This window comes from Drosophila montana, unplaced genomic scaffold (genome assembly GCF_035044405.1).
Source record: "Drosophila montana isolate Dmon_TW-CO22-7 unplaced genomic scaffold, ASM3504440v1 contig_779_1, whole genome shotgun sequence".
NCBI classification, from domain to species: domain Eukaryota; kingdom Metazoa; phylum Arthropoda; class Insecta; order Diptera; family Drosophilidae; genus Drosophila; species Drosophila montana.
This window is the reverse complement of record NW_026999075.1, coordinates 1,006,568-1,033,005: the sequence shown is the minus strand read 5'-3', so window position 1 is coordinate 1,033,005 and position 26,438 is coordinate 1,006,568. Positions and strand designations below refer to the sequence as shown.

The window sequence follows — 26,438 nt, the reverse complement described above, 5'->3', positions numbered from 1 at the left end:
TCCTTTCACAACCAAAAGATATGTTACTCGTTTATTTGACCATTTATTATATTGTATGTATACTGTAAATGCAAAGAAATGAGCTATGACTCTAATGGATGCAATAGAGCAGTGAGCAACTGCACAAGAGTTTGTTGCACATATGTATTCTATATATTATATTTAACTAAACTTATTTATTATGTGTATGAGCAAGCGTGGCTAATTAAACTATAAACTTAGAGCTAACAGTTAAAGACCAAAAACTAACGTAATACGAAGTGGAAGAACAAATAATTTAGTCCTTTTCTAAGTGGTATAACTTAGTAATACAAAATGAGTGGGCGTTTAAACTAATATCGCGGCGTTATTCGAGTAAAGTAAACCAATAATTGCAACCATATCTAGTCGTATATGTGTAACGCTTACACATTAAGTTGGACATCATCAATATATTCATTATATATATTTAAATGTATGTATAGATTTATATATATATATATGTTTTCTTCATATATATTATTGTCATTATTTATGCGGGAGAAATTCCACTATGGGGTTTTGCTTTTTAGCAGTTTGCACAATTTAATACATTCATACTGTTACTTTTTATTTTGTTCTGTCGTGATTATTTGAGTTTTATATATTCGTTGGCATATAAGATACTACTACGCTATGTATATATGCTCTATATATATGCTTGTGTCTACATATATATGCACTTGTATAAATATTTTGTATTTACGCAACGGAAAACTCAAGAAATGCAAAAGATCAGATCAGTTGAACTAAGCCATATCAAGGGGTTCTCTATATAGTTAGCTACTTCATAATTTACAAGTTGGCAGATAACTACAGTTTTGACTGCTTAAATAAGCTCGGCTACGGCGTCGTCGCCATCTCGTATTGGTGCCTGGAATGTGGAGCCCGTGAACTCGTACATCTGCAAAAAGCATAAGGGATTAATTACCAAACATATAACACATGCGTCTGCTATGCGCCGACTTACAGAAGGTGCTCGATTGTTGCGGAGTGTTGCATAGTCTGCAAAATCGTTGACATGTGGATCGACGCGGGTTAGCAGCAGCCCAGCACCGCCGATGCCGCCGGCACTGGCCGCACCACCGCTGCGCATGGAGATGGAACCAACACCACCATTGCTGCCAGAGCCGGCTGTCAGGCGATTCTGATTGTTACGTGGCTGTATGGTGGCATAGGTATTGTCCACCGACTGGCCATGATGCACCTGCTCCAGCGAGCTGCGGTGATCCAAATGCCCGGGCGCATCCGAATTGGATATGTGATCGGGCTCCGAAAAGACCTGCATGGTGAGCTCCTGTTCCTCATACAGCTTAAGTTTTCTGCAAAGCGATATAATCTCGTTAAATGTAGAAAATTTGGTTGGGTCTAAGGCAGGCATACTGTTCAATCCACAGCGGATTCTCGGTCGTATTCAAATCCTCAATGATTTGCTTTTTGATCAAAGCCTCCTTGCGACGCGTCTCTACGGGCACAGAGAGATTCCAATGCTTTAGACAACAGCAGAGCACAATAAAACTAATGACGCCCACAAAGAGCACTATGACCAGAGCAACCAGACCAGCAACAGCCAAATCAAACTCATCCTGCACAATGGCTATATAGGCGGGCACAACGTTCTCAATGGCAAAGCCAGCATAGTAATCCTGGCAAGAAAGAAACATGCACGGTATTAATGTAAAGGTTGTGGACAATTCAGCTGGTGTTACCTTGAGATAATCATAGTTTCTGTCAATATCCTTAAGTATTTCATCGACAGGGGCAATTTGCTGTGTCTGCGGATCCACGGCATGGAAATACATATCACACCAATCCATGCGAATGCGTCCAATTGAGTCCAAGTGAAAACGTATCTCGTCCACAATAATGCGATGCTGTGTTGCATTTCGTAGCTCGGCTATAATTTCTTCCTGCTCCTGATAGACCTCCTCGGGCGGGCGCGATAGAATCACCCTAACCAGCTGTGTGCCATCAAATACCCAAATCTGAAAAGCATATATCCTTAGGTTTAATCTTTAGTTGTTAAATATCTCAACCAACATACATTAACTTTGGTATTGGCTGAACGCTGTGGCTGCTCCAGTTCACGTGCGACAATCTCCAGCTCAAAACGATCCTGATTATACTCCGCCATTATGGTATTAGCCGTGATGCGACCATCCTGCGATATGGCAAACGGACTGGGCACAATGGAGCCAGTTGATTTGGTGGCACCGAACTTGTACAGATTGGAGGCAACAATCATATACTCGATCTTCGCATTTTTACCCTGATCCGCATCGCTGGCATTGACCAGCGTGATGGCCGCATTCATCTTGGCATTGGCATTGACGCCCGCATAGTAAACGGATTTCTCGAACACCGGCGAATTATCATTCACATCCAGAACGGTGATGCCCACCTTGGCCACAGTATTGTCCCGGTTCAATGTCTTGATGGAAAACGAGGCGCGCTCCTCTTCGGATATATGCAAATCCGCTTTGATGCTGGCCAAAATGTACAGGGTATAGGCATCAGTCTGCTCGCGATCCAGGCTCTTGTTCGTGTAAATATCCCCAGTCAGTTTGTCCACATAGAATGCGCCATCCTCATTGCCCAGCAACATATAGTAGAAGATATCACGATTGTGTTTGCTGCGCGAGGCGGCTTGAATGTGTCCAATCTTGACATCACGACCGCTGTTCTCATTAATCGAGACTTTGTAGGGATTGGAGGCGTCTGGGAACTCGGGGCGATTCTCATTTGCATCAACAATGCTGACGGTCAGCAGACGCAGCGACTCAAATGGCGGATTACCGGCATCACGTGCCACCAAAATAATATCATAGCTGCAAAAACAAATGGAGTTAACCACATAAAGGTTCTCCGACTTGGGAACTATCTTATTTCGATTGTATAACTTACTTGGCGCGATTCTTGCGATTGAGCTGCTGCCTGGCACGCAGCTCTCCACTGGCCTCATCGATCTTGAATTCCGTTGTCTGCTGCACATTTTGATTGTTCACCTGCAGATGGTAACTGATCTTGCCACTTCCATCGGTGTCGTTGTCCAACGCCTTGACTGTCAACAGCAAATAGTCCGGTTGCACAATGTCGCCAGGTATTTCAATTGTGGCATTCGACAGAGCAGGAATAACAAACTCTGGACGATGCCGATTCACGCGCAACACCGTAATGATTGCTCTTGCGGTGCTCTCCATGGTGCCCGATCCCTGGGTATCACGGGCAGAGATCAGCAACTCGTAGACACCATGTTTACCGGTCAAACTTTGGGCCGGATAAATGATGCCCGATTGTGCGTCCAGCTTAAACAGTGTGGGCTCATTGCCCGCCGTTATAATGTAGCGCACATCCCCGTATAGACCCTCATCCAGATCTATAGCCTGTACCTGCATCAATGCAGCCGGTGGCTGATACGCTGCATTTTCCGACACCGTCGAATTGTACACGGTGCGGGTGAAAACTGGTGCATTATCATTGACATCCAAAATGCTTATGTGTATCTGGGAAAAGAAAAGGCAATATGAGATGCTGTTTGTATATCTGTATCTATATTTCTATATATCTTTATATCGATATATCTATATAAATCTATATATCCATATCTATATCTATATCTATATCTATATCTATATCTATATCTATATCTATATCTATATCTATATCTATATCTATATCTATATCTATATCTATATCTATATCTATATCTATATCTATATCTATATCTATATCTATATCTATATCTATATCTATATCTATATCTATATCTATATCTATATCTATATCTATATCTATATCTATATCTATATCTATATCTATATCTATATCTATATCTATATCTATATCTATATCTATATCTATATCTATATCTATATCTATATCTATATCTATATCTATATCTATATCTATATCTATATCTATATCTATATCTATATCTATATCTATATCTATATCTATATCTATATCTATATCTATATCTATATCTATATCTATATCTATATCTATATCTATATCTATATCTATATCTATATCTATATCTATATCTATATCTATATCTATATCTATATCTATATCTATATCTATATCTATATCTATATCTATATCTATATCTTTATCTATATCTATATCTATATCTATATATCTATATCTATATCTATATCTATATCTATATCTATATCTATATCTATATCTATATCTATATTTCTATATATCTTTATATCGATATATCTATATATCTTTATATCGATATATCTATATAAATCTATATATCCATGTCTATATCTATATCTATATCTATATCTATATCTATATCTATATCTATATCTATATCTATATCTATATCTATATCTATATCTATATCTATATCTATATCTATATCTATATCTATATCTATATCTATATCTATATCTATATCTATATCTATATCTATATCTATATCTATATCTATATCTATATCTATATCTATATCTATATCTATATCTATATCTATATCTATATCTATATCTATATCTATATCTATATCTATATCTATATCTATATCTATATCTATATCTATATCTATATCTATATCTATATATATATCTATATCTATATCTATATCTATATCTATATCTATATCTATATCTATATCTATATCTATATCTTTATCTATATCTATATCTATATCTATATCTATATCTATATCTATATCTATATCTATATCTATATCTATATCTATATCTATATCTATATCTATATCTATATCTATATCTATATTTCTATATATCTTTATATCGATATATCTATATATCTTTATATCGATATATCTATATAAATCTATATATCCATGTCTATATCTATATCTATATCTATATCTATATCTATATCTATATCTATATCTATATCTATATCTATATCTATATCTATATCTATATCTATATCTATATCTATATCTATATCTATATCTATATCTATATCTATATCTATATCTATATCTATATCTATATCTATATCTATATCTATATCTATATCTATATCTATATCTATATCTATATCTATATCTATATCTATATCTATATCTATATCTATATCTATATCTATATCTATATCTATATCTATATCTATATCTATATCTATATCTATATCTATATCTAAATCTATATCTATATCTATATCTATATCTATATCTATATCTATATCTATATCTATATCTATATCTATATCTCTATATCTATATCTATATCTATATCTATATCTATATCTATATCTATATCTATATCTATATCTATATCTATATCTATATCTATATCTATATCTATATCTATATCTATATCTATATCTATATCTATATCTATATCTATATCTATATCTATATCTATATCTATATCTATATCTATATCTATATCTATATCTATATCTATATCTATATCTATATCTATATCTATATCTATATCTATATCTATATCTATATCTATATCTATATCTATATCTATATCTATATCTATATCTATATCTATATCTATATCTATATCTATATCTATATCTATATCTATATCTATATCTATATCTATATCTATATCTATATCTATATCTATATCTATATCTATATCTATATCTATATCTATATCTATATCTTTATCTATATCTATATCTATATCTATATCTATATCTATATCTATATCTATATCTATATCTATATCTATATCTATATCTATATCTATATCTATATCTATATCTATATCTATATCTATATCTATATCTATATCTATATCTATATCTATATCTATATCTATATCTATATCTATATCTATATCTATATCTATATCTATATCTATATCTATATCTATATCTATATCTATATCTATATCTATATCTATATCTACATCTATATCTATATATTTTTTCACTCACCGTTGCCGTTGCCGACTTTTGCACCGTTGCTGGTGCCTTATCCTGTGCCACAACGGAGAGAGTCAGTTCCTTTAGCTGCTCCCTATCCAATATGGAGGCATTTGCCACCATCACGTTGCCCGTGTAGGCATCGATGCTGAAGTACTTGTTGTTCTCGCCGATAAGCGTGTAGGTCAGTTCGCCAAAAGCTCCCACATCTCCATCGTGGGCCTCCACTTTACCAGCAACGGTGCCGCGTGGTGAGTTCTCTGTTATGTTGAAGTAGTACTCAGAGTGGGTAAAGTGCGGTTCGTTGTCATTCAGGTTGATGATGTCAACAACAATGTCCGCTGTTGCTGTCAGCGCCGGCACACCTGTATCGCTGACTGTGGCCATGAATTTCACCTCCTTGACGGCCTCATAGTCCAACCGGGCAGTCGTGTAGATGACGCCAGTGGTCTGATTGATGGCAAAGTAATCATTGGACGTTATGTTGAACTCGCCAATGCTGGAGTCCTCGTCGCTAGCCTGCAGAGTGGTCAGCACAGTACCAACTGATTGTTCCTCAACCATTTGCAGCTTAATCACCGGCTGTTCTTGGCTCCAGGAAGCATTGAATCTCTGTATTGAGTGGGAAAAAGTGGGGGCGAGAGCATGTCGTTTATGAAAATTGAGTCAAAAAATATTTGAAAATTAGGCTGCTTTCTGACGCTCAATATGGCGCAAGATATGTCCTATGGGAAGCTAAGGATACTCTTTATAAACATCATTGCCATATTGTACAAGGCGACCGCTTTGAATGTCCACCGATTGCATTCGGATTTGCGCGAAACCAAAGTGCTGATCAATTCAGCCAAGCAGGAGGTCTGGATACGTGAACTTTTCATATTCCTCATATCTGGGTTGATCCTAATGCGCTTTCTAATGTGTTTTCTTGGACTAGCTTCAAATATCGTTGCTATGTAAGTTGATAGATTTTTTTATTTGGAGTCTCCAAAATTCTATAGCTTAATATTTATAAGAACGACCAATCGAGTCGGGAGCCATGACCTCCAGAAAGTAGAATATATAATCAATTTTTGCTGCAGAACATATATGAGTCAGACGGATGGAACTACTATATCAGTTAGGTCAAGCCTAATTACGTGTTTGACTACGCTTCCATAATTTTGGCAATAATTGTTTATAACGGATCACTGGTCATATACCTTTCATGTTAACACAGATATTTCGATCTTCCCTATAGTTTACATTTTTTATTAATACATTTTTATTGACAACAAGATCTAGTTGTACGCCAAAGGTCAGATTAGCAAATAGTCATTGCATATTTAATCTTTGGCACACAGAGAACTATAATTTCTTGTTCAGCTTGTAACAATGTTATTTCTTTGCCTCTCCTGCACGCAGCTATCCAATTTTGACAAATTCCCAGCCGGAACTGCTAATGCCAACAATTATTGTGCAGATTATTGATAGTGTAGTATTGCACATCTACGAGATAATTTTGGGCTATAGCTGTCTAAAGTACCTATACTCTCAATCCTTTGCTGTATTTGCGATATTCGTGGCCAAGATGACCATCAAGACCACCTGCTGTATAACGGTGCTGTAAGGAGCGAGTGTAGTATTAAGATACTGTTTAAGATATTGCTAGATGGAATTGAAATGATGGAAACCTTTGCTAATGCCTGGCTGAACTTAATCAGTATCAGAACACTGTTCTTTAATAGCACCCCTGACTTTTTTAACCCTGTTCACAGCAATTTCTACTCGGAGAAGCATCATCAGATGACAACGAATGTGGCCTACACTGAGAATCTTGAGCGCGACAGTAGCGAAGAATTTGAAATAGCCCATCAACATTTTCGGCCCATCGGTTAGTAATAAAGAGTAATTGTAAATTTGTCAGTGGAATTGAACCTACCGGTGGTATTTTATTCACATCGATGATCTGGATGATGAGTAGGCCACGGCCCTGCTGCACATTGGGCGCTGTGCTGTCCGTAACGAGCACATTAATGCGCATAACAGCGAAGAGATTGCGATCCAGTTGCCGGTTGACGAGAACTTTGCCGTTGCGGGCAATCGCAAAGTATTCCTTAAACTGTTCGCTGTGGGGCAGCTCCTTGCCCTCCTTGTCAATGGCCGTGATGTCATCGGTGGCGGCAAACTCGAGCGCATTATGCGTGGCTACATCTGGATCAAGTGCTATCAGTGTGTAGACTAGGTGGCCAGTGGGCGCATCTGCACGCACCTCAGCGTGCTGCGTGGCAGGCACAAAGTAGGGATCTTTATCGTTGCTATTTTGCACATTAATTGTCAATGTGGCGGTGCCCGTGAGACTGGGCGTGCCCTTATCGGCGGCCTGCACCTGCAGGTGATAGGTGTTCCGTCTGTCGTAGTCGAGCTTCCGGGAGACGAACACCTCTCCAGTGCGCTCATCAATGTCAAAGTCATTGAAGCTGCCCTGCTGTATGCGAAAGCGTAGCTCGGCATTTTTGCCAGTGTCCAGATCCGTGGCCTGCAGCTTCTCAACACTGGTGCCAATTTCTGCGTTCTCCTCAACGATGGCGCTATAGTTCTGCTGCTGAAAACTGGGCACATGATTGTTAACATCGCGCACTGTGATGTTAACGCCACAGTTGGCCGTAAAGAGCCCGTCATTGGCCTCCACCACAAAGATGAGCTGCTCGCTCTTCAGATTCGTCACATCCAAGCTGGCATTGGGGCGTATACTAATCTGGCCGCTGCGCTTGCCAATGTCAAAGATACTCTCGATCTGTGGCGAGCCGATAATCCGGTAGCTAATGCTAGACATTGTGTCCGCATCGCGTGCCTTAACCACCAATGGGGAATCGAATACAAAGGCGCCCTCATCTACACTGGCACGATACAGAGGACTCTCACATACGGGCGGTGAATCGTTGGCATCGCTCACAGAAATGCGTAGGGACACCACAGAGGTCTGACCTTGTCCATTGTCATCGGTGGCCTGCATAATAATCAAAGAAAAAGAGATTGTGTTGAAGGTATTGATCAGAATATCTATGCTGATGCCGACACTTAAATACCCTAACCTAGTTTAAAAAGTAGATGTAACTATCAATTGTTGGGACAGATAGGCTTAACGTGAATTTACGCAATAAATGTACACTACACTGTAAAATCTGCTTGGCTTCAATTGAACATTCAATGTTTTCGATTTCAACTTAATTTCAAAAGGTCACATCAATGATTAACAACTTTTAAACCTTACCTTCTTGAAACATTGATTTAATAATCTAACAATTTTTGATTTATTGATCTATTTCGAAAACCGTTAAAATTGTGCTAAATTAAGTTGGGTATGCCTTGTAACACAAGTTCTAACACAGTTAAAAGGAATATTTTAAAGATTTGATAAGTAATTAATAAATAATAATATAAATAAATGTTCCATACTTTTTAATACGTTGCAAAAGTAAAGCAAAAGTAAACAAATATTTATAGTTGCGTATATTTTGAACGGACCGTTAATAATAATTAATTATTTATTTAATTTAAGAAAAACTAGTACACAAACGCAAGCCTTTTTATGTCATCTATGCACATCAAACATGAGTTCAAAATGTTTGTGTTTTAAGGATATTTCTCAACGGTAATTTCCCAATGATAATTAGTTTTCAAATAAAATATAAAATTCAGGACATAATAACTACTTATTTATGGCCTGAGTCTTATAATAAATGGCAAATTGATTTATGTTTTCACAATAAAATAAAATGATAATCAAAATGAATATGTAATTTATATAGTAAACCTTCTATTCTTCTATATAACAAGGCCGCCCACCAATTACAGAGAATAGTTGACTGGCCCCGTTACAAGCTGATAAAAATCGTTGTTTGTCAACCTCTTCCCACACCCACCTTGTATGACAAGAAGTACGTGGTCTCCGATTCGTAGTCCAGACACGTCGACGGCGCCTCGCTGCTGGCGGCTTTTTCGTCATTAGCAGCTGCCGCTGCCGCTGCTATTGCCTCTCCCGCTGCCGCTGCCGGCCCGGACTGCAACGGCGCCTGCGTGATTAAAGTGTATTGCACGGTGGGTTCTGTGTTAATCTGTCGCTGGTCGACATTGTGTTCCGCCTCCATGGAGAGCATTTCGAGTGCGTGACCATCGCTGTCATTCTCATGGAGGTCACGTCGCTGGCGCCTGTTGCGCTCCTGCTGACAATCGCCCAGGGTAATGACGCCCGTTTGCTCATTGACATGAAACAGTTCGGCACCGGTGCCGGAGAGGCTGTAGCGTATGCCGGCATCACCAAAGCTGCTAGAATCCACATCTTTGGCGGTAATCGTTGTGATATATTGTCCTGGCAGGGCTGCCTCGGAGACAGTGGCCGAGTAGCTCTCCTGCTCGAAGCTAGGCTTGTTGTCATTAGCATCCAGCACGCTTACGGTTATGGTGGCCGTAGAGGATAATTTGGGCTCCGTGTCCGTCTCCTCGGCAATCACCAGGACTATGAACTTACGCTGATTGGGATTCTCGTAGTCCAATGTGCCATTGGCTACGCGAATGTTGACCTGTGAAAAGCCTGTCACCAGCTTGGGCTCCACATCAAACACACCCGACACATCCTCTAATCGCAGCGCAAACTTCGAGTTAATCCCCACATCAGCGTCGCTGACGCTCATGTCCAGGGCCAGTGGAGTACCCTCTGGCGTGTTTTCGAGCAGTGAAACTTCATATTCCTTTTTATTAAATGTGGGAGGCGAATCGTTGACATCGCGTATGGTCACAGTAGCTCTAGCCGTAGCACTTGTCAACGGATCATCATTGGGCACACCATTCACCAGCTCGCGGGCGCGTATCAGCAGCGGAATAAGACCCGTCGAATCAGTCAAAGCCTCACGATCTAGGGGCTTGGCAGTTCGCAGCTCGCCGCTGTGTGCGTCCAGCAGGAAATAATCGTTGGGATCTACGAAAAGTAAGTTCAATTCATTTAAGGAGGACAAATGCTTTTATGTATTTAAAAACCACATAATTTCTAATTTAAATTATAAAAAATGTTTTGGCTTTCCTCCTCTCGGGGTTCGAACCCTAATATTCAGGATCAGAATACAGCGGTGCTGTTGAAAAAATAATATTTTAATGAATAAAAAACCAAATATAAAAGTTCAGAATTGCTGCTGAATTCGAGCCGGCGACTTCTACCTTGTTAGTCCAACGCTCAGAAACCTAGGCCTCGCAGATGTCTTTCATATATACTTTTACGATCGTTTTTCCCCAGTTGAAGGTACAATTTTCCCAAAAGGAAGCTTCTGTACATTTCAGATCTGTAGCTCTTACAGTTTTGGCTGTGCGTTCATTACTTTCAAGTCAGTCAGTCAGGAACTACCATATTAAATTAATTGCATTTTTGCCATCGATTAACTTACTGCTGAGCAAATCGTAGACTATTTTTCGGGGTTCGCCTGTGTCACCATCACGAGCGTGAACAGTGAGCACCAATGTGTTAATGGGACTGTCCTCGTCGATGACTGTCGATAGCGAGCCTTGGAATACTGGCGGCTTATCCTGCACATCCTTGACGCGTGCCTCGAATGTTGTCTGTGTTTTGTGCACTCCATCGCTGGCCTCGATTTGAAAATGGTAAATCATACGCTGGTTGTAATTGAGGGTATCGTTGAGCACCACTGCAGCTGTTAAGATGGTCGCCTCTCTTGTCAGCAATTGCAAGCGGAATCTGCAAAGATCGGTAGAATTGTAAATAGCTGTTTTGAACAGTGCTTGACTTGGGCTTACTTGCTGCACGCCTCAGGGCTTTGCTGCTGGGGTAAACACTTTAGATCAAGGCTGTCACCAATTGTATCGCGATCCTTGACCAATATTTGATCAAAAATCGTGGTGCCCACAGCAGCATCTTCGTTTACATCCGTCTCATAAGGGGTCTAAGGCAATAAAGTTTAAATCAATGTGAATCTTTCAGTAAAATGTTGGGCTGCGTTTTCAACTTACATTCTGGAACTCTGGCGGATTATCATTCTCATCGAGTATTATGAATGTGATGGGCTGTTCCACAACATTATCTTGCTCTGATTCGCCATTTGGATCCACGCGATCTCTGATCGATACCAAAAATGTCAAACTGTCCGTTTCCTCGCGATCCAATGGCTTGACCAGCGTTATATTGCCAGAAACTGGATCTACGCTAAAGTGATCGGAGCCAATGGAGCCAAATGTAACATTGCTTTGCTCAGGATCGTACCCTTCTAATCGAAAGACCACTGTGCCCACTGGCACGTTCTCATAAAGCACAATATTGTTGAGGGTTTGTGTAAACACGGGCGGTAAATTCGTTTCAGCTACAGAAATTTTGGAGGGTTAAGCAGATTTTACAGGGTATATGAGATAATGCTTACAGCTCACTAGCTCCGATGCCAGGCAGATAATTAACAGCATTAGCGTCCACTTCATTTTGTTGGCTGAAACGAAAGCAAATGACAACGTTGTGTTTATTTATGTTGTGTGATAAAACATATTAACAAACTAAGCCAAGCAGATTTGCCAGCTTGTGCCAAATTACAAAATAAGAAAAACAATAAACAGAAAATGCTGTCAACTTGTTTTCACTTTTGGATTTGCATTTTTTCGGCCATTTGTTGCGCAAACAAACAACAAAGATAAATTAAATTTCATGCTGAAAATTCAATTAGCTGACAACACACAAACAACAGGAAGGCGCGCGCCATGGCGGAAGGGCGGAAGGGTGGGGCCGAAGGGGATAAGCGAGCGGCGACAAACGACGTCAACAACAATGGCCATAACAATATAACGATGCTGATGATAAGCAACAAAACAACAACAAGACCAACATCCAGCAACATTGTTCCAAATTGTTCACTTTAACTGGAGTCGAAGTCCGGGTGGCCGGGTTTCGAGCAACTGCCAGTTGTCGTCCGCTTAAAGGCGCCAATGTCCGTCCGGCACGCACGAGCAGCGCTTTGGGCCAGGCTTTAAAATTGTCAGCCTTAACTGCCAGCAGCAGCAGCAATAGCAGCTATGTCTCTGCGGCTTGTGCTGCTTATAATCTCACAGACAGGAACAGAAATGACGCACAGGGTGCATGGCCTGGTCCAGATGTAGGGCCCCATTCTCGTTCACAGACAGCCAATTAGTTATGCATAAAAGCTCGACTCGAAATGCTACAGTAAAGCCCGTATTTTGTGTTTTTATTTACACGGGCCGAAGCCTAGCCCAACTGTCCACAGGATTCTGTGGTCCATAAACATCCTATTTACCCGCTTGTTAACGTTGACCATAAACTGAACATTTAAAGGTTGTGCCTAAGTTGTGGTTTGTTTGGCATTTCGGGCTTTGTATCAGCACTGATCCAGCAAGTTAAATGGCCAGTATAATACGTACGGGTTTAAAGCTCATCGATGTGCTTTTAGAGGTCACATTGAGGCCGCTTAGAAAGGGGCGACAGCCAGCCAAATGTCTGTATACAGATCTCAGCTTGGCAACTATTATTATTTTTATTATTATAAATATTATTATTAATAATATAATATAATACGAAAATGATCAGCGGCGAGGAGAACCGAATGCATGTTGCGGCTTTTATATGCGATACCCTGTGTTCAACGAAAAAGGAATTGGAGGACATTAACAGGCCAGTGTGAACGCTGACAAAAGCGCGACAAGGGCCCACTTCAAAGTAATACAAAAATACAAATACCCTTCCGTATTGGAGATATACCTGATGAGAAAGGGTTTTTCGTGGGTACGAGACTCACATATCATATTGCGACGGCAGTGTGAGATGCTAATATCAACTTCCCTCCTCAGCCAAAAAAAAAAAAAAAATAATATTAATATCATTAATAGTAAGTATTATGCATTTTATTATTATTATTATTTTTATATATATTATTTATAGCTATAAACTGTCATCTATTGTGTCCCTCAGGATTGTGAAAAACAAAATTGTATTGAAATGGTCCATAAAAGGTTTGAATTTAGCAGCATTTTGAATTTCCCCTGAATTTCCCCGCCAGTTGCTTCTACTTTGCATATCAAATTTTTGTTGCTCGGTTAAATTTCAAGCATAATACTTGGTTGAAATGCTTTTTAGCATTTATGTGCGTTGTAGTTGATGATTTAAGTTTATGTTTAACTAGTTGCTGCTGGGACTGCAATGTTTACTCGCATGTTTTTGCTTGTTGCAGTTGCAGTTGCAGTTGAAGTTGAAGTTGCCGGTTTTGTTGTTGCTGTTGCAGTTGCTCTTTTGCCGACCAAACATTTATGTCCTGCTAAATGGTATTTTGTGCTGACATGAATACAAGATACTTCCAAACAGGACAGTTGATTACAACTGTGCAATCTAATTTAGGGCTATTTGAATTATGTGTCCAAATACGCAAGAAACACGTGTCCATTTGGATAATATATTGCAGATTTCTTTGGAGTTCAAAAGATAACTGTTGGCATTATTAAATTGGTCGCTAGTAAATTAAGTCTTTCATGGCATTTAGACAAGGTCCAGGTTAAATTGGCTGACTGTATTATAATTTAATTTTGATGATTGCACAAACTTCCACAGAAAGGAAAATAAAAAATGATTCACTAAATATTCGTTTGCGAATAAAATTCTTCCTGACATATGTTAAACATACGTAATGGAATTTCAATTATTAAAAGAACACAAATGCAATGTGATATTACTTTAATGTCATACATAAATGTCATGTACTTAACATAAGTATTTTATACCCTTTCTACAGCCACAAATCATACTTTTTATGAACTTTGAGCACTCACAATTCATGTACTCAATCGAAATGCTCGAACCCATCCATCAAAATCATCAAATTTCAATCACATAGTAATTTTTTATGGTATATATATATACCTTTTCATGTTTGTCAATACTCAAACCTGTTGATGGATATTTTCCTTTGCCTGAGATTTAAGCCCTTCGATGGCAGCGCGTATCTTCCACGTTATACGTTTTTTTTATATATTTTTTTATTATATTTGGTAGCTTTTCTCCATCCTCTTAAGTCATCATCATAAAACGCAAAATATACCTTAAGTCAAATTTGCTTTATACACGGGTATGGATCGTTTATGGGTCGGGGAAGAGGAGGGTTGGGACCCAATCTCATGTTTCTATTCCATATCGTCGTCGTCGAGTGCTGTGCAAACTTGACGTTCATGTTCCGTAATCCTTCATGCAGATTGCCTTTCGTGTGGCGGGCAAGTAGCGAGGGCAGCGCAGGGCATGGCATAACAGGGCATGCCAAACATAATAAATCATATTTATTTAAAATAAATTGTATTTCTTCTGTTCTGTTCGGCAGAACTCACAGAGTCAAGCAGCCAGCCAGCCAGCCAGCCAGCGACCAGGCTAGCCAAATCACTTTTCTTTGGGTCTGCGGGCAATAATAATTGAATTATGTGCGCATCAAAAACTTCTCAGCCTCGGCATGCCCGCCAGTTGCGACTAGTTGCAAATTCATTTTGCTCTTTTTGTTGAACGCATTTTTTTGAAGGCAAGCTGAAGCTAATGCAGCAGCTGATGAAACTGGAAAGTTGCAAGCTAAATCTGGACGCAGTTTATATGGTTTCTCTCTCTTTTTAGTTAACACACTTTTTAAACTTCCCTGTCTCTCTGTCTCTCTCTCCCTATGTGTCGCTAGCGGCAACATAATAAAAATGTCAAACTCCTTATGCTTTCGCTTGTAATACATCTTAGTCAAAATATGTTCTTTATGTTTCCAACGTCCTTGCCTAGCTTATTTCCTGTTCCCTGCTTTTAAACTGAACGATGTCTAGCAGTTCTTTTTTTGCTTTTTCTTTATTTTGTGCAACATTTGTTATGAGGCATGATGATGATGATGGTGATGATAATGATGATATCGTGTCGCGCCGTGTCGTGTGCGAGTCCACAAAGTGCTCCACTTAAATATGCTATGTAAATCACCTGTGCGAGCTACAGCTCTACACCAATTGCTCATCCATGTAGCCCTATACGCGCCTCCTTCCCTCTATCATCATTCATATAGCTGTCGGCTGCGTGGCAGTGCTGACATTTTCTTTATGTCCTGTAGTTTGTTTGGCCCGAGGCAGCTTCCAACCGTCACCAGATTCTAAACGGCATTATCTTCAGTTGCTGACTTATCTTATCTCTACTATTGCCTCCATGCAACGTCCTATACCTATATGTAAAAATTGTAATCCGGGCGTACTAAAGGGTATATTGAAGCAGTAGAGCTACACAAGAAGCTTAAATATAAATACCCATCTATGAGTGTATTTATGTATATGCCTTAAATCGGACCAAAAGCTATCCGCTTATACTTAAACATGATACTCTAACCAAAGATGGACATACATGGCAATGAAGCCTTAATATGTTCATAAAAAAAAATTATAATAAGAACTCAGACTAACAAACGTCTTTATTGAGTAATTATAATAGTTTTCAATCAATTTTTGTTTAAATTTATAAAGGATCATTCTAATTCATACTTGCCTTAATAGAAAATTGCCTAATTAATTCGTTTTCAATTTAACTCTATTAAAAAAATTAGATTCTGCAATACTGGTTGATTCATTACCCTATGAATCTTTGGAACTGTATAAAATTATATCTAAAAATATTCAAATCTATATGTTATAGTTTTCAATATACAAGCGGAATTTTAAACTGAATATAACAATTACACCAGCCGAAGACCACATTTTCCTCCCTACCGCTTTGTTTGAAATAGCACGCATTTTCTTGGTGATTAAATAAATCTAAATGCATTTTGTTTTATTTATTAATGGTCGACAAAACGAGTGTTTTCCTAATTATTCAATACATTATATATACAATTATGAAAATTAAATGCTAAAAGCCTAGTTAGAGAACACAATTTTCTAATAGCATCACCGACCGATGGAGGTGTGTTTTCTGTGTTGTAAAACAGTTTTGAGCGTTAACAGGATAACTGAAACGTCGATCATTCGCATGTCGCTCATGAATCGCATTCAAATTGCCTTTTTTTATATGAGTCTGTTTTATTTTCGCGACTCTTTCGCATTTCTGGCTCCCCGGTACCTACTTAACACTCTTCCCCCAGTGGCCCCGTTTTCGAGGCGGCCTTTTCTTAATTTATTCATAAGCCTGATGGTAGCGGCACACATCTTGAGTGGAGGCAACAACATTACTATTACTCATGTGGGTGGCAGCAGCACACTCCACTTAGACCTATAGTCACACACACACACACACACACAGATACACGCCCACCTCTAACTACCCCACCTGGCCCACCAGCAAGCTGTGGCAACCACGTGCGTGCGGCATCGTAATTCAACGCCGCTTGTTTGTTTAGCTCCGGCAAGCCGGTTTGAAGCAATTTCCTTGGCCTGCGCCACCTGCAGGCAACTCCAGCATGTCAACTACCCAGCCAGCTTCAGCTCCTCCCTCTCCTACTCATCCGCGTCCTCATATAATTATGCTTTGCATGTTGCGAGCCTTGTGCTCATTTCGCATTCACAGCGCTTGTGACAGTTTAACAAATTTTGAATTTAAATTGCACCGTGCACTGCACAGAGCTTAGAGCCAGCTTGAAGGATGGGAATAAGCAAATTGGGGGTTGGGGAAGTTCGGGACTTGAAGACACGTTGAACGCACCTGTTGTTGCTCAAGTTGTGCATAAATCTGCGTGAGCGTTAATCGCTATCACAGTGGCTTCATACCTAAAGTTGTCTAGCAGTCGCTTACTTAATTTCCAAAATCCACATAACTATGAACGCTACGTGCCGCATCGGAAAAGTTTCTGGCTTGAAGCTTATGGAAAAGCCAAAAAGCAGCGCCAGCTAAGTATTATCAAGTTTTCCCTCGCGGCACCATTGTTGGTTTTCCCACGCGTATTAATTCAGAGCCCACCCCAAAAACGGAACCGACGCAATCCGTAAACCACGCGAGACTCTTTCAGGTAAGTCGAAAGTCAACTTTAAAATACAGCACAAAAATGAAATTAACATTGTTGTTGTTGATTTTTTTAATCTTTTTTTTTTCTTATCATTTACCGAGGGGTAGTTTGTTGTGTGTGTCTGCATATTGGGGAGCGTTAAACAGTTGGGGCGCGTGTCGATTGTTCAGCTGAAGCTTCTACCCCGAGCAGCAGAAGTTTAAATTGGTTTTATGTTAAAGCCAAATGAGTGACTCGAGCTGGGCGCCGCGCCTGAAGTGTCTGGGTCTGAGTTTTGCTGGGGTTTGGCCGGGGCTAGGGGTGTTCTGTTGCCAGTTGAGTGCCAGGAAATGAAATTTCTTGCGAATTCCTTTTTTATTTCATGTTTCTGTGCTCCGTATTGCACAGCTTAATGGAATGGTAACTGCCATTGGGACTCTGAGAATGAGTCTTGTAACTGGGTAGCCTCTGGGGCACTTTTTGCTCCTGGGACCCCTGTCACTTGAGGAGTGGCCGCTTAGGTTTGACTGCTTGTCAAATACAGCAAATGTTTTGAAATATTTCAAGTACTTGACAATGTGATAGCCATCCCCTTGAATAGTGACCCGCTGTGCCGCTGATTTACTCGCACCATCACAGCAGTCGTTTAAAATAAATCACAGTAATATATTGGCTTGATTTACTTTGACAAAGATATTTCAAGGCCTTAACTTTTAGGCCTCTTAAGATATGATGTCCAAGTTATCCAGTAATAAAGAAATTCAATAAGCAGAATCCGAATAGTGTATACTTTACACTATATATACTCAAAGTCTACCTATTACGAATAAATAATTTTGTTCGGTAAAAAAAGGGCTCTTTAATGATCAAATATAGTATAACAATAACATTCTATTTATCAACATACTGTTGATCAACTACCGAGTCGAGCTATTAAAAGTCTGACAGCAATTTTCTTTTTAATTATAGGTTCTTATATACATCAAGATAACAATTGTTATGTTTATAAAAGAATAAAGTAGCTTGATACAATATAAATATGTATTTGTTTAAACTTATAAAAAAAAACTCTTTTAATTCGTATAAGCCAATTAGCGATTTTTTTAGTATCACCCCAAGCACCGTTTTAGTGTTAAATGTTTGTTTATGAAAGACTTTAATGCAGCGTAATATATAAAGTTAAACGTTTTGCTTGTTTTTTTTTCGTTGTTTTTGTTTAGTTGTTTTATTTTGTTGGTACGCCTACGAGGCAGCAGAAGTTTTTATGCGCTTATTGTTCTAGCGCTGGAGTAACTTTTCCTTTCAGCTGCCGCAAAGATTTTCGTAGCTTTGTACAAGTTTTTCACGTAGCACTGCGGAGACAACAACCTACTGCACTTAACACTCAGCTTAAATCGCACTGCCACCGCCATTATCAGCAACAACCTAGTACAACACAGCGCCAGCAATAACAATAATCAGGAGCTTTGCTCTTGACGCTTTAACACTTTCGAATGGGCGTTGTCTCAAAACGGGAACTGGCCGTGTGTGTGTGTGTGTGTGTGTGTGTGTGTGTGTGTGTGTGTGTGTGTGTGTGTGTGTGTGTGTATATATATATATATATAGTGTGTGTGTGTGTGTGTGTGTGTGTGTGTGTGTGTGTGTGTGTGTGTGTGTGTGTGTGTGTGTGTGTGTGTGTGTGTGTGTGTGTGTGTGTGTGTGTGTGTGTGTGTGTGTGTGTGTGTGTTTGTATGTGGTAGGCTTAATTCAGTGCCTGGGTCGGGGGTGGTGCATACAAGAAAGTGCAGCAGCATGTGTGGGATTGTATTTTTATTTGTGTTGTATTAAGGTTGTTGGTCGCGAGGCCACTACCAATAATACAAGAACAACATCATTTCAAGCTAAATTTATGGTGTCAAAACTAATTTGCACGCCATAAGTTAACGAAATAACTAAACTAATTTGAGTGCATTATAAATACCATAAATTACCGTATTAATTTTGTATATCTTAGAAAAAAAAAAGTATTTTTAATGTTGCCAACGACGACAAGCATCGTTGCTTATAATTCTCAAGTAGTTATAGCTTCGGACTAGAAACATTCAGAACCTGCCGAGATATCGATTCTGTGTGTTTTCTCTCTTATTTCTGCTTCTTAGTCGGTGTTTTTGTACAATTACAAAAACAGAGAAAATAAATATATTATTCGGTGATTTTCAGATAAAACATGTAAGTAGTAAAGGGGAAGCTATTTTCTGATTTCCTGCCCTGCACCTTGCGTCGAGTTGCAGTGCTCATTCTAGTTTCTTTCTATGAGGTGTATTTAAAATTCAAAGTCTCTTTTTTAGTTTCCGACATCACACAGACGGGCAAAAATGACTAGATCGATTCGACTATTGGCCCTGATCAAGAATATATATATTTAATGGGGTCTGAGATACTTCTACCTGCTACATAAAAATTCACAAAAACAATTTACCCCTTTGACCCATATTGACGGGTTTAAGGGTATAATAATTGGAACGAAAAATATTTCTCTGATAGCTCTAAGATTAGTTTTGCGGTTTGATAGTTTGTATAAATCTTCGCATGTTTTGATGATAAAAGAAATGGCAAACTAACCATAAATTAATTAATAAAAACCAATTGTAAATCATCAATACTCTATATATAGTGTGCAAAATTCGTGAGTGTTGGTATGTTGCGCTACCCCACAAGCTTTACGTCCATCTAGAAGACTTTGAAGGTCAGACACGCTATGTCAAATACAATGAGTTTATATTTATACGGTTTAAATACATTGGGAAACTATTCCGGCAATGCTGGAGATGGACCAATAAATCAAGTATGGAGTTCAGCACTTTTGATCGCGACAATGATCAATATTACACCACCAATTTTGCAGTTCAGTTCACTGCATATGTTTAATTTTTGGTCGATCGATTTCAAACCTATTTTTAAATATATGTAAGGTGCAAGGTGTCTTTCGATATGTGATTCACAGATGAAGCAACATTTACTCGGCAGGATATAAATGAATGTTCATGACGTTATGCACGTTAAAATTATTCCATTGGCAAAAGAGATGATATCTAAAGTTGTTTTAAATAAGCAAATTAATAAATTATCTTTTTACCCATTTTCAATGGGTTCAGCGTATAACAATCTATCCAAATTTAAACAAAGTACAATCGTACAAGAATATACATTGTTTTAGTTAGTTAGTTTAAAGCATTGATCGCTTTAACTAAATCATACATATTTCCACTAAGGTACTTCAAACGATGTATTTGCTATACAGCTAAATATTTGGAATCTGGGCCTTGGGCGCACTTTCAAATGACGTTTCATATGCTCTGCTAAATTACTGATAACATATTGTGGCAACTTTCGACAGTTGCACGAGCAACAGTCATGTATTCAAGTATCTATGCAATCATTTCAGGCCCTAAGGCACGCACCTGACGTCGAAAATCGAACTGCGTAGCGATATCCTTGTAAGTTTCTCTCGCTGTATATTGCTGTATCTGGTTAGCAGTATCTGGCAGACGTATCAGGCAGCCAGGCGGCACGTTCCAGGAAGCACTTAAAATATTTGCGCACGCATGAGTGATGATGACGGCGCCCACGCTCCCACGTTGCCACATAGAAACGAGCTAAAATGAGCTCCAGTTGCACATGTATCAGGAGTATATAACAATATTTTATGCACTTGTTTGTTGGGCCCGGTAGGCTACGCTCGGAATACCGCCCACAATATTATTAAGCCTAAGATGCTGTCAGTCTGTTTGTCTGCCGTTTTGTACCTGGTAAATTTATTGAACGTCGGGTGCCAAACATCATTACACAAATGGCAAGAATAACATTGCAAAAAGCTTAAGATTAAATAGGTCTCTAATGCGACTTAATGGCAGTGCAAACAACTCGGCAACGTGTCCTCAAGCCGACGTATTATATACACAGTTTGATTTGTCTGTAACGGACAGATAAGTATTTAATACACAACAGCATATAATAGAAGAACATTAAGGGGCTGCTCTCAATATCATTTATTAAATTAAACATAAGCCAAGAGTTCGTATTTTATTCAAAACAGCTCAAAATGTGTTGAAGCGTTTTCAATAGGTCTCATTGTTATTATAAGTCCACAGGAAATGTGACGAGCACAATATAGCAATTGAAATATTATTATAATATCGAAACTACTTCCAACATTAAATTACCGAAAGTTCAAGGAATTCAATAGTCATGATAAGCAAATATGTAAACAGGACACTTGTAGCTATTTAAATCAGATAAATACATTTTTGAATGACTTTAATTTTCAATGCTTTTCATATATTGGAAATCTTTCAATCCTCCTCAAACTTGTGTTTGAAATATAAGGTAAATAATGCTGGATTTGGCGACCTTTTCATAATATAAATTTATGTTTGGCTTGCTCAAGGTCCGGTGTTTTTTATTCAAGACAAAAGAGGAAACACAATTTTGTTTGAATTATCACCGATATATTTCGGCTGCACTTCGGCAAGCGTCTTCAGCACACTAACACAAAAACAAAAAACAATTAAAATAGGGATAAATTAAATTAAACAATTACTAAAAAAATTTAAAATATACATCGTTTTAAACGTCTGCGATCTTTGACGTGGAAGCTGGAACTATTTGGCAGTTCAATAGATATCTATATAAGGGAGCGCAGTTTTCGGTGATCGTTTTGTAGTTTAGTTTATTGTTTGGTGTGTTTATTATGTGGAACATTTCTAATGTATATCTTTTGCTGTAGTGTTGTTCTTGATGTAGTATTGTTGTCGAATCGAAATTTGGTGAGTGGTTGATTTTCATAAAGTGTGTCATTAGTGCTCTTTTTTGTATATTATTTTGGTGTCTTAATTTGAAGTCCGATTTGTATTTAATTATTATTGTTTTTAGATTGTGTTTTTTCGATGTACACGCTATTGCAAATATTTTTGTTATCCCGCAACATGGTATTTTGTAAATGACGTTACTTTTGTCCATCATTGGTAGAAAACAAACAATTATTAAATTTAGTTTTTGCTGACTTACGAAAGCTTATTCTTACGATAACCGAATGGCAATATCTAGAAAAATCGAATATCTTTTCCGTTTTTTAAAAAGTTAAAATCTTTTCTACGTATATTAAAATATGACGGTTTGAGTTGTAGAAAAGTATTTGATTATTTTAAAAGAGATAAGTCTGATAAGTTGAAGCCAGAGTGCAGAAAGTCGAGGTCATACTAAACTGAATCTTGACTAGACAAATTTCTGGGTCATTGGTGATAATTAGTGTAGAAAAAGTACCCACGTATCGGCGTAACAATTGCGCCACATTTAAACTTTTTAAATAGTGTTTCTCATTGTCGAACTGAAAGTAACACGTATATCTCTTTGGGGTACGTGATAATACTATCTATATATGATGACCGTGGAAAAAACGAAATACAAGCCACGCTCCCAACTGATGATGTAATAGATATGTGATGATAAATCTATTAAGCAGTAAACATTAATGCTAGCCCATTTTGGCGAATTTCATGACTTGAGATTTGTCTGCTTTCTCGTGCTTATCAGAGAATCAGTTAAGCGCCTTTGATGTCACATAAAAAAATAAGAGAATGATATCAAGAAATAAAAGAAAATAACAAAAATATTATGACATTAATAGAATTATATCATAGCAGTCACCAAAACAAGTAGAGAAGACAACTGACGACTCGTGTATGAACTAAGTACTCAATTGTGTGTATCATAGAGCTGAGTGAGAGGAATAGAAGAGAGTGGAAATGGTGCACAAAAAACATACAAAACTGAAAGAAATAAAGGCTATTATCGTTATTACGTGAGCGAAATAGCCAACAGAAGCAGCAACATCAAGAACACGAACAATAACCAGAGCAGCAAGAGGAACTGTAGCACATATTAACCAACAATAACAACAGCAACAACAATCTTATGGAAAGATGGAAAGACAGAAAGAGAGAGATGGAGAGAGAGATAGTGAGCGAGAGAAAGGAAGAGGGAGAGAGAGAGAGAGAGAGAGAGAGAGAGAGAGAGAGAATAAGACGCAGTCGACGATGATGACGACAAAGTCACCAAAGTGCAGAGCGAATGATGCAGAGCAGCACGAGGCGCCGTTGCGGAAGTTAAAGGATGGGGCAGGCAGACTGGAAGTGATTTCAGTAAGCACTAATGGCACAAGTGTTTTACTGCTGATAAATATATACATGTACACGTATATACGTATATTGTACGGAAACGTGTACACGTATTTACAACCGGACGGGATGTGTACTTATCGAGTAGCCCAACAAAATTCTACAGGCCACATGTTTGAAATGTTATGTAGATGTTAAGCATCAACAAAGAGGAATCTGCATATTTTCTGTAACGATTTACAATAGTAACAAAAGAAAACACGAACAGCAATAAATGGCTTAATTATATTTGTTGCAACAATGTCGGGAAGGAAACGTATTAACAATTACATCGAAACAAATGTGCAACAAATTGTCGCTTTCGGTTAGTCGCAACCAAATACACTTGACTAATGAGAATACATTTGTGCAACTATTTATACGCTGAACCAATTGAAAATGAAAAAAAGGGTATTAGGGATTTGTGCAAATGTATATAACAGGCAGAATGAGCCATCTCCGACCCCATAGTTTGTATATATTCTTGGTCAGTATCAATAGTCGAGACAATCGAGCCGTGTCCGTCTGTTTGTCCGGCCAAATGTCTGAACGCTGTGATATCATAACATATACACAAGTGTATTTTAACGCAGGTCCTACTAGTGGCTAGGCAGAACGAGATTGCGAATTATTGATAACTTGCCCCGTCTACAATCAATCGATAAAAATCGATATCGAAACCATGGTTTGTGAGCATAACTCTTTGGATTTAAGAGCTAGAGTCACCAAATTTGATGTGTAGGTTATCGCATAGTTTATAAAATCCAATTGGACCCACAAAACAAAAAAGACGAATATACTCAATGTAGAAAATATATTTTTAAGATTAAAGCACCATATTAGCTGTTTATTTAAAGCCTGATTTTTATAATTTTGTTGGAGTATGAAGACTTTGCCGTTTTAAAGGGCAAAAACTGCTGCCATTAAGAGGATTCCACCAAATCGCAAGGCTGGCACATGTGAATTGAGCTTAAATTTTATTTGTTGTGCAAATTCTATTCAAATTACGACGGATTTGGTGGCATTCAACATATGGTCGTATGGGACTGACTGGGGAAACGGGCAACAGGGCGGAGCCAATGCCATCGGATTTAAACTGCTTATTTTGGGATTTAGTTATAAATGCACGATGGCACAGGCCATTCCAGCCAGGCCCGGCAGATGTAATCATGTAAAAAAAACATTTTCGAATTGAAATTTAATGCAAATGTAGGGGTCTGTTTATAAAAAATGTGTAGCATACTTGTGGGCGCCATGAAAAGTTGGCATATTTCACGAAGGCGTGGCATTAGCATTAAATTTCTGATTTTTTTTAGCTCTTGTAACTGCTTTTGTTTTAATTTCATTCAATTTACACATAAAACGTAGGCGGCACCTCATCCTATTAGATGGGTGGGGTTAACATTGGGGTTGGTGGTTCTGTTCGTTGTACGTTGGTTCTGGTAAGCCTTTAAGCATTTTTGTTGTGCTTTATTGGAAGTTGACACAAAAAACAAATTCGCAAATAATGACACATGCGTTGCTTGCAAAAAATCTGTTACAATATTGAAATATTTTATGAAGGGCGAAGCACTATTGAATAGCAGCACTAAAAAATTCCCTCTGGGCTCTACAATCCCGCACCACAAGCCACACCCTTTTCACATGGTGGGGCTGTCGACTGACGAATGTATTACGTCCTTTTCCTGGTTTTTTTTTTTTTGGAAATGCAGAGATTGTTTTTTTTATTTTCAAGGGGCGTTGCGAGCTGTCAACTTCCTCTTTCCTGTCGTGGTCGTTATTCTTTTTGCTGCAGTTGTCGATTACGCCACAAAGAAAGTCAAATATCTGTGACTGTGTCTATGTGTGTGAGCAACCAATATATAACATGAAATATAATTATTTCATTTGGGCCTTTAAAGTTTTTATCAAATAAAACTAAATCAAAATCATAGTTATGATATCTGACTGGACGATGCTATACATGATAGAGAATTTGAAAAAATTGGTGTGCCTTTGGTTAAAAAGGTCTACCAAAAAACCAAAGGTAGCGCCTACCCATTAAAATAAATATTTCTGTCTCGCGACAAACGCATTTATCGACTTGTGCTCACATCCACACAACTCATACATGTGTATGTATGCAGATAAGTTAGTTGTGTAAGATCGCAAGGTTATGCAGTGAGAGCGAGTTTCACAAAAGTACACAAAACAGTGAGTGAGAGCGAAACACATTCTGGACATGCATATATACAAATTTTCCGGGCTGTACGGAATTCAAAACAAATATTTAATATGAATATATAGAGAAGATCAAAGATCAGAACAAAATGAACGCAGTACTTATAGGGCGCTGTAGCGGCAGAAAATCTGTCGATTTGATAGTGTTAGAATTGTGCCATGTGTGTATTTTAGACGAGCATGG

The 26,438-nt window shown here is 38.2% G+C and overlaps 2 protein-coding genes across 6 annotated transcripts in view; one reads left to right on the top strand and one right to left on the bottom strand.

Annotated features, from left to right (window-relative positions):
- Nucleotides 1–27: 27 nt before the first annotated feature.
- The window catches only part of Cad87A (cadherin-87A), a 65,409-nt gene continuing 38,998 nt past the window's right edge, over nt 28–26,438 (bottom strand). For all 5 annotated transcript variants that reach the window (XM_064698700.1, XM_064698699.1, XM_064698701.1 and 2 more), the window contains 13 exons: nt 12,294–12,356; nt 11,890–12,236; nt 11,677–11,822; nt 11,310–11,617; nt 9,798–10,849; nt 7,814–8,881; nt 5,908–6,507; nt 2,923–3,521; nt 2,063–2,846; nt 1,728–2,003; nt 1,402–1,664; nt 989–1,340; nt 28–922 (listed from right to left, as the gene is read on the bottom strand). In XM_064698700.1, the coding sequence (XP_064554770.1) occupies nt 848–922; nt 989–1,340; nt 1,402–1,664; nt 1,728–2,003; nt 2,063–2,846; nt 2,923–3,521; nt 5,908–6,507; nt 7,814–8,881; nt 9,798–10,849; nt 11,310–11,617; nt 11,677–11,822; nt 11,890–12,236; nt 12,294–12,356 (5,933 nt within the window). In that variant the 3' untranslated portion in view covers nt 28–847. The remainder of the gene's footprint in view (nt 923–988; nt 1,341–1,401; nt 1,665–1,727; nt 2,004–2,062; nt 2,847–2,922; nt 3,522–5,907; nt 6,508–7,813; nt 8,882–9,797; nt 10,850–11,309; nt 11,618–11,676; nt 11,823–11,889; nt 12,237–12,293; nt 12,357–26,438) is intronic.
- LOC135439870 (uncharacterized) lies at nt 6,525–7,803 on the top strand. Its single transcript, XM_064698717.1, has 3 exons — nt 6,525–6,848; nt 7,297–7,497; nt 7,650–7,803. Exons 1-3 carry the CDS (start codon nt 6,604–6,606, stop codon nt 7,768–7,770), a joined length of 567 nt encoding a protein of 188 aa, XP_064554787.1. The 5' UTR covers nt 6,525–6,603; the 3' UTR covers nt 7,771–7,803.

What these genes read in the sequence shown, in the direction of transcription:
- LOC135439870 (XM_064698717.1), top strand. Translation starts at nt 6,604, where the DNA reads ATGGCGCAAGATATGTCCTATGGGAAGCTAAGGATACTCTTTATAAAC. An exon ending in GCTTCAAATATCGTTGCTAT is followed by an intron (nt 6,849 to 7,296) that starts GTAAGTTGATAG and finishes TCCTGCACGCAG; the next exon opens with CTATCCAATTTTGACAAATT. An exon ending in ACCTGCTGTATAACGGTGCT is followed by an intron (nt 7,498 to 7,649) that starts GTAAGGAGCGAG and finishes CCCTGTTCACAG; the next exon opens with CAATTTCTACTCGGAGAAGC.